This window comes from Epargyreus clarus, unplaced genomic scaffold, assembly GCF_041222505.1.
Source record: "Epargyreus clarus isolate Ecla_fem2 unplaced genomic scaffold, WU_Ecla_fem_2.2 ptg000011l, whole genome shotgun sequence".
NCBI lineage: Eukaryota > Metazoa > Arthropoda > Insecta > Lepidoptera > Hesperiidae > Epargyreus > Epargyreus clarus.
The window spans coordinates 6,889,662-6,899,061 of record NW_027332219.1 but is presented as its reverse complement, the minus strand read 5'-3'; the positions used below and the strand labels follow the sequence as shown (position 1 = coordinate 6,899,061).

The 9,400-nt window shown below is 38.2% G+C and overlaps 1 protein-coding gene across 1 annotated transcript; it reads right to left on the bottom strand.

Annotated features, from left to right (window-relative positions):
• Positions 1 to 6,350: 6,350 nt before the first annotated feature.
• On the bottom strand, positions 6,351 to 8,996 carry LOC140745762 (uncharacterized). Its single transcript, XM_073077657.1, has one exon. The coding sequence runs from the start codon at positions 8,994 to 8,996 to the stop codon at positions 6,351 to 6,353; it is 2,646 nt and encodes an 881-aa protein (XP_072933758.1).
• Positions 8,997 to 9,400: the final 404 nt, after the last annotated feature.

Genomic DNA, 9,400 nt, shown 5'->3' with positions numbered 1-9,400 from the left:
AACCGACCGGTGGTAAGAAAACAATGAAAACGCTTAGCATTGGGAAAAACATTGGACCTGATTTCAATACTCAGTTTTTTGTGTGACATTCATTTGAGAACGCTGGAAGTGTCGTTGTGGTTTTTATGAAATCATTATTCAAATAATTTCCAATATACATTTTCTTATTACATCTCTATTGACCGACCGTCTTTAGGTTTTTTGGCGAGTTGTTGATTTGCGAGAACCGCAAAAGATTTTCGTTTGTAAATTTATTTTCCTTGTTGAAGTCTGGGTTTATTTTGAAAATGTTCAAATAAAAACGTTTTGATTCATAGTTATTTTTCATCGCAGAATTATTTACTTCTCATACCAATCTTAAACTGTCAATTTCAATCATAATATAATTTATGGTATTGTACGTTTTTTTACGTTGTATTAAAATCAGCTTTTGAATGATTAAAAAAAACCATCCCATAATACAGAAATGCAAAAAGCACGTACCCCGTAGAAGTAGAAAAAAGTAGCGTAAAAATACGCTTATACGCACAATTTGAGTTTCCAGCATTCGATCCAATTAACACTAGAGATTTTGTACACACACGGCTCGGATCTCGTGTGTGCCGATGTGTGATACGTGATCCGATAAATCGCTCACTCGAGCGAGCGTCATCTGCGAATAGCTCGTTCGAGCGAGCGAGATGTGCCGATTTGATCGGGTGTTCGATGTTTTTGTGTATCTACCAAGTTCCATATTTGTTGTTATTTTGTATCAGATGTTGATAAAAGAATTTAATGGTTGATTGCTTTTGTAGATTATATGCGATTGAATGGATGAGTAGATGTGGATTAAAGGTATGAGTGAGTAAATATAAAATATAAATATCGAAGTGATTTACTAGGATTTTAAAATTTATTGGGGAGTAGTCACTAAACGTTTTAAAATAATTCTTTAGAAATCAATATTGAAAAGGCGATGGAGAAGAAGAAGAGATAGAGTTCATTCTGAGAATTTGATTATTGAGAACTACTTGGCACTCAAGTGAGCATACTTTTGAATTCAACTTTTGACTGTACTTGAAACTTTACAAAATATACTTTTATATTTCTTGACAATAAAAAATCATTGTGCATTGCAACTACTTTCAAAGATATTTACACAATGTACATACGTATAGATACTAATATAATAATGGCACAAACTTGTATCACTACAAATATCTCGTTCCAGAAAAGAATGAGGCTTTCATATGAGACAGATGTCATAGTTATCGAAAAGGTCGGAAATTAGGTACCTTACGGACTGAAGCCTTCTGTCACTGGAGGCTCGACAGCCTCGGGAGAATTACATGTTGACGCTTACTATTGACAAGTGAGATAGACCCTACTCATTTCTGTCTCCAACAATGCTGGCGACGTTGTGTTCGTGTTGACATTGTGCCTCGTTTGTGACACTTGACCAGGACACTGTTTCACTGGTTTATAGCTGTGGTTGAGCTACTGTGTTCAAGATTGAGCATATGGAGAATTACACGTTGATGCTTCAAATTCACTAGTATCGTAATAGGTCCCTACTGATTTCTGTGTTCAACAATACTAGTGACGTTGTGTTTGTGTCGGCGTTGTGTCTTGTTTGTGTCACTCGACTGGACACTATTTTAACAGGACTATTTCTACTGTAGCAGTGTGCCTTGATTTTAAAGCAGCGAAGTAGAGTTACGTGTATGATTCACTCACTTAGTCATCTTGGAAAACCTAGATTAGATTGCCTTCTAGGTTTAAAAGTCGAAAAAAAATATTTATGTACCTACTCGATAGAACCAATCTGTCAGGTTACCCCTGAAAAATAAAGTGGGTCCCAATGTCTTAAAGATTTAATATGTTTCGAATTTATTTCCATCGGCAGCTAAAATCACATGACATCAAATGCATTAATTGACTACTACTTGTAATATTTTTATAAAATATAAACCATTGTTTATTATTTTCTAGCAGATAGGTGTCGAATAAAAAACGAATTATCAAACGAGGCATGATGACTGACATTCCATTTAACGACTAACAACAACTTCATATTCTTTATAGTTCGCTCCCTTATACTCCACTATTCTTCAGTACAATATTGTTACTCATATACCTATATAATATTTAATATCTATAAAGCACTGATAAGAACGTACCTTCAGATTGAAGGGTGTTCAGAACTATTTCCGACCCAAACGAGATCGGTCCCCGCGATACAAGTGATGATGGTAGAATTAGCATGTTTATCTATTTTTACAGAATGTATATTATGTTATATGGAGCATACGATATATTCTAAATCTATATTTTTCTTCTTTTTTATTTCTCTTTGGTCTTCTTCATCAATCTTCAGAAGATGATGTCAAAAATATAAATATTCATTATTATAATCGTGTTTATTATAACTTCCTCAATAATTATAACGGCAATTAGGTAAATGTTGACATTAAGGAGATTTGGCATTCGCATAGAATACATACATAGAGTAGATCTATCTGCTTTAAAACGTTATATTTATAATTTTCTCTATTTTACCCCTACACCTCAAAATACAGTATTCACAAATTATCACATTCTTTCAATAACATGAATTTGCCCTTACTTTGACCCGCACTTTCAAATTTACCATGATTTCCAACTGTAACACTAACACCGCGATTGGAAGGTTGTTCGCGTTAATTGGATTCCAGTGTTGCTGAACGCGCGGTTTGTAAACATTGGTATTGGTTCCATATCCATTTTGATTACAATTTGTGTTATTCCACCTTCGGATAGTGTCACTTACAAAAATCAAATTCTGGAAAGTTAATGATAAAAATGATATATTTATCTGCGAAAACTTTATAATAAGTATATTTTCTATATCGTTTGTCACTCATGTCTTTTTCTTAATTTTTTTTTTCAAATTATACCCTTTTGTCAAAAATAATAATCTGCTTCTAATTTTCGAACTAGCACTTTATAAATAACAATGACTTCCAACTGTAACATCAGCAAAATCATGGAAACACTGCGATTGGAAGGTTGTTCCCGTTAATTGGATTCCAGTGTTCCTGAGCGCGCGGTTTGTAAACACTGGTATTGCTTCCGTATCTGTTTTGATGATAATTTGTAGCGACCTCTGTGTTTTTCCACCTTCGGATAGTGTCGCTTATAAATTCTGGAAAGTAATTATAAAAATTATATATTTATCGGCTTAAACATTATAATAAGTATTTTTCTTTATTGTTCTGTCACTTATGTCCTTTTCTTATTTTTTTTTTTCAATAATAACAATCTGTTTCTAATTTTCGAATTCGCACTTTACAAATAACCATGATTTCCAACTGTAACATCAGCAAAATCATGGAAACAGTGCGATTGGAAGGTTGTTCCCGTTAATTGGATTCCAGTGTTCCTGAGCGCGCGATTTGTAAACACTGGTATTGCTTCCGTATCTGTTTTGATTACAGTTCCCAACGACCTCTGAGGTGTGACGTCACATAATAGAGTATGTAATGCGAATAGTCACACTAAACAACTATCGAATTATGTTATTATCGCCCCACTACTGGGCATGGGTCTCATCTCAGAGTGAGTGCGATTTCAGCCACATCGTCTTTGTCAAGTGCTGATTGTTAGGAAACGCTTTTAGGAACTTATTCTTTCTTCGTCGTTTTGTTTTCACACTAAATTTAAATGCTTGATAATGATTTAATTATAAGAATATAACTATGAAATATCTTTTTTTTTTATAATATAGGAGTAGCAGACGAGCATGCAGTTCACCTGATGGTAAGTGACTACTGCCGCCCATGAACATCTGTAATCAACCCCAGATAGGATTAGATATTCCTACCTAAGGTCGGCCACAGCTGCGCCGCTACCCCTGAGGACTAAGCTGGAACGCCTCGGAAAAGTCTGTCTAAAGAGTGTCTGAAATTAGAATCGTTAGTACTGATACACATGGCATGATACACCGAACAACTAGGCTTTCACTCTGACTATATGAGCGTAAAATGCGCTAATGTGTATTTTCAAATTTGAAAAAATTATGTCTGATGCATTTTTATTTCGATCTTTAAATTATAACACATAATTCCTGCATAAGGAACTACAGCATTGCAATGTATTTTTTAATCTCATATACACACAAATATCGCATACATATATATAAAACCCATAGATTAGTAAAGATTACTTACTCCTAACAAGAAAATGTACCCAGTTTTGAGAATTGGAATAGTTGCGTAAAAAAGTTTTGCCACGTCTCCGTGCTAAAATGTTCATAAAATATTTGAAATAATTATTTATTTATTATGTAAATTATGCAGTATTAGTTATTTGTTCGTAAATTTTCTCTAAAAATGTTTTTATTTGTCGAGAATTCAAAAAAGAACTTCCTAATAAGCCGTTTGTGGCTTCATTCAATTTCAAGGCGTCGAAGTATCTTTACTAATCTATGATAGAACCTAATAAGAGAGTCATCACACGTGCGGCCCCCGCCCGAGCCGGCGGGTGCCTCAGCCCATTGTTCGCAACGCCCCGCCACGCTGAGCCACTTTCGCTGGATTTCCCTTCTTGTAGCGCCGCTGACCGGGTAGCCTGATCACTCATGTATTTGGCACTTGGCACATGAATCACTGTCGTGTGTATGTGTGTACGTATGTGGGTGTTAAGAACATAATTACGATATTGATGGTTTTGTAATTTGTATGTACTTGTAGTATTGCCGTTTGGTTATTCAACTTTCGCGTTGAGTAAAACGTCAACACATTAATGTCCCATTGCTGGGTACGGGTCTCCTCTCAGAGTGAGAGAAGTTTCGGTCAAAGCTCGCTGTGTTGGCTAAGTGCGGATTAGTAAACTTTACATGCTCTGGAGAACTCTTTTATGTTTTTCAATAAGTGTTGTGTGTAAGTTCCTCGCGATGTTTTCCTAAACCGTTCAATCAAGTGATACTTCATTTTTACACACATAACTTTGAAACATGAGACGTGTGTATCTGGGATACGATCCTCGGACCCCTCGATCGAGAGGCAGAATTTCAACTAGGCTATCAGTAAATATTGCGACAATAGGTTCCAACGACTAATGCCACTAAGATTAAGACTTCAGAGAATAATAATATATCTACACGAAGATATCTACACGGATAGAAGATACACATTTTACATAAGTACGCTACAAATATTAATCAATTGCATCCATTGTTAATAGTTACTTAGATCTTATATAGTTAGCTACATGTATAGTTACGTTTGTTAGTACATCTGTATTAATATGTTGCGTAAAACACGTTACTTTGCCTTGTATTTCGTAAGCACAAGAGTAGGTCAATATTAGTCATTGTAAAAGTCTTACTTTCGCCTAGTGACCAGATAGATATTAGCTAGTTACTTAAGAATATAAAAGCGTAGGAAACGACCATACAGTCCACCTGATTGTAAATTGAAAGGTGGTAGAACTCTCTGTGGTTCAACTCCGGCGGCACCACCACCACACCCATTTCTGCCTAATACTTGTAACAGCAGTGTTAAGTGCTGCTGTGTTCTGATTTGAGTGTGGTATGGGACTTAAGAGTGTGGTAAGGGACATACTTTTCCGAGGCATTCCAGCTTAATCCTCTGGGGTAGCGGTGCATCTGTGGCCGACCTCAGGTAGGAATACAATCATATCTGGGATTGATTGCGAAGTCCATGGCCATGTCCATGGGCGGCAGCAGCCACTTACCATCAGGTGGACTGCATGCTCGTCTGCTATCCCTACAAGGTGTATTATAAAAAAAAAAAACTACCGCCAATGAACACAAGTAGCCAGCTCCATACAAACTCTGAACTCTTCCAATTGAAGATGATCACAGATGTGTTGCCATTCCAGAGATCACTAATCATCATATAGTTAAGCACGAAAAACATTACCTTCCGCAGTCGGGAAAAAAGTATGACGTCATCAGCTCCAAATTGAACTGAATTCGGCTATTATGCTGACTCCTAATTTCATTTAAAATTCGAAACCGTATTCGAACAGTGAACCTATCGAGTTGTCACAGAAATTTCGCCTTTAAGTCCATAGAATTAAAGGTTTTGCGTCGTATAGTCCGTAGTATTGTAGGGTCTGTAGGGCAAAACGATAGTTTATTGTTATGATTAGTACCTTCGCAAGCGGTAATTACGTTTAACAGGATTGATTAACGCCGGCCTTTCGAGTTTGTTTGTACCGAACAATACTGGTATTGTTGTTAGGATTTATTTATGACGATTTCTTTTTGGTCCTGCTTGGTCAAGATGTTTAGAGGTGGTAGAGTTGGTAGTATGTTGACTTCGGAGGCCTCACAGTCATTCTTCTTCTTAAAGTGCCTCTCCATACTATTGAAGGTTGGCTATCAGCTTCTTGCTACCCTCTTTGCTTTTAGCTCTGCGAAATAGCTCAGCGGCGCTGGCTATTCCGGTCCACTCTCGGATGTTACGTAACCACGACTTCTTTCTCCTGCCAACTTTCCGTCTTCCAGCGACCTTTCCCATCATTATGAGTTGGAGGAGATTGTATCGTGGATGTCGAAGAACGTGGCCCAAGGAGACTTTCCTTTGTTTTACTGTGAGCATAAGTGCGCGCTTCTGGCCAACTCGCTCTAGAATTTTGACGTTGGTCACCTTCTGAGTCCAGCTTATAGACAGCAAGCGTCTGTATGTCCACATTTCAAAAGCCTCTATTCGCTTACGAAGGTCTTCTTTTATGGTCCAGGCCTCACATCCGTACAATATAATGGGCCAGATGTAGCAATGAAGCAAACGAGTTCGTAGCTTGATATTGATGCTACGACTACATAGCACTTTCCTCATTGTATTGAAAGCACTGCGGGCAATTTCGATTCGCGTCTTTATTTCTAAATCGCTATTCCAATCCTCGTTTAGCCATGTTCCCAGGTATTTGTACTTCTGAACTCTTTCTAGATTTTGACCTGATACCGTAATTCTCGTGGTGGAGTGAGATGTATTAGAAATGACCATAAATTTCGTCTTCTTAACATTCATTTTGAGACCGGCTTCGCTGCTATATACCTCTAAGCTGTCAACCATTTGTTGAAGATCAGCCGCTGTAGACGCTATCAAGACTGTGTCGTCAGCGTAACGTAAGTTATTAATATTGCGACCATTTATTTTTACGCCACAGTCATGGTTATGAAGAGCCTTGGTTATTATATCTTCTGAGTAAAGGTTGAAGAGGAGAGGTGATAAAATGCATCCCTGTCTTACCCCTTTTTGGATAACAACAGAATTGGTTTCTTCTCCATCTACTCTTACAGTGGCATGTTGATTCCAATACAGGTTCCTGATGAATCTGATGTCTTTGTCGTCGAGGCCAACGTCCTGTAGTATGTCGAGCATTCGACCATGTAGTACTCGATCAAATGCCTTTTCATAATCGACGAAGCAAAGAAAGACATCCTGTTGCATTTCTCTGCATTTTTGGACCAGAACCTGTATTGCAAACAATGCTTCTCTTGTGCCCACTCCGGATCTAAAACCAAACTGATTGTCACCAAGTTGTTCATCACATTTTACCCTGATGCGCTCGTGAATGATTGAAAGAAGTAATTTCAGGACTTGGCTCATTAAACTGATTGTCCTGAATTCCTCACACTTTTTCGCATTGGGCTTTTTTGGGAGAGTAATAAAGACTGATTTTAGCCAGTCGTCCGGAATTTGGCCTGTGTCATACACCAGGTTCATGAGCTTCGTTAATGCATCCAAATTTTCTTCTTCCACCAGTTTAAGCACCTCTATATAAACGTTGTCTGGACCTGCAGCTCTGCCTGTCTTTGCCTTGAGTAGTGCCTTTCTGACTTCATCTTTAAGGATTGGAAGTCCCTCATGTATATTTGTATCGGCATTCGAGCTTCTTGAGGCGTCCGCAAACATGTTCTTAATGTATTTCTCCCATATACGTTTTTTATCCTCGGGGTCTAATACTGGGAGATTATTTGCGTCCACTAGTTGGTGCGTTGGGTTTTTTCTTCCTACCATGGCTCTGATCTCTTTATGCAGATTGAATGCATCATGTTTGTTATGAAGCACTTCAAGACGATCACACTTTTTACTATACCAGGTGTTGCGGGCGTAGCGAACTTCTCTTCTAATTTCTCTGTCTATGCTTTTGTACTGCTTATCGTCGTTTTTGTGAAGTCTTCTTTTCTCCATTAGTTGATAGATTTTTTCGGACATCCATGGCTCTTTTGCAACCCATTTGTCTGGTTTCAGAATGTCTGCGTTGATTTTATCTACTGTGGTTTTAAGTTTGGACCATTGGTTTTCAACAGACTCCTGTGAATGCTTAGCTTCCATAGCCCATTCATTAATTTCTCTTGCTGCCTCTGATTTGCAATTCGTGCTACCTATCTTTCGTATGTTGACTATATTGTTGGTCCGTCTTTTACGTATTCTCTTTAGGACAAGTAGGATTTCTGCAACCACTGGGTTATGATCCGATCTTATGTCAGCACCTGGGTATGTTTTAGCGCTCTTCACACAGTTTTTGAATCGACTGTTGATCATAATGTAGTCGATTTGATTTCGAACAATATGGTCGGGTTTATGACGAGGCGAGGTCCAAGTGTATAGTCTTCTAGGTGGTAATTGAAAAAAGGTGTTCATAATGACAAGGTTTTGATCTTGGCAGAACTGAACTAGTCTATCTCCTCTGTCATTTCTTTCGCCCAGTCCATGTTTCCCCACAGTACCCTTTACTTCTCTCCGACCGACTTTAGCGTTCATGTCTCCTAATATGATGTTAATGTCATGCTTCTTGGTTACTCTTATTAGTTTTTCCGTTTGCCTGTAAAATTCTTCGACTTCTTCATCTGAACCTTCCGTGGTGGGGGCATAGAGTTGGATAATATTTAAGTTTCTGGGTTTTGACTGGATTTGAATCATCATAGCACGATTTGATTCAGGCACGAATGTTGTAGGTGTGCTTAGCGCTTTTGTGTTTATGATCACTGCTACCCCATGCATGTTTGACGATTCCTCTGACCCAGAATAATACATTATATGGTTGTTATCCACCCGGTGTTCACCATGATGTTTCCATCTCACGTCGCTTAGTCCAAGGATATCAATGTGGAGTCGATCCATTTCCTTGCACACATTATATATTTTCTCTGGACTGTTAAGACTTCGTACATTCCAGGTTCCTATTTTAAATGGCCGCCCGGAGATTCTTCGCACCCCTGTCCCATCTAAGGGACGCCGGGCACTCGGGGCCGTGGTTATATTAGACTTTTCCATGCTGATTTACTAGGGAATGTTAATGCAGTGGTTTCCCCTTGCCTTCTGCATCAGACATTTTTGAGGTTATTTACTCCTCTAGGCCGCTGTAGCCTCTTCTGACCGATTGCTCGATTAGGTGAGTAGTTATA

Bases quoted from the DNA above. Each gene is read 5' to 3' on its own strand.
- LOC140745762 (XM_073077657.1), bottom strand. From the start codon at position 8,996: ATGCATGGGGTAGCAGTGATCATAAACACAAAAGCGCTAAGCACACCT.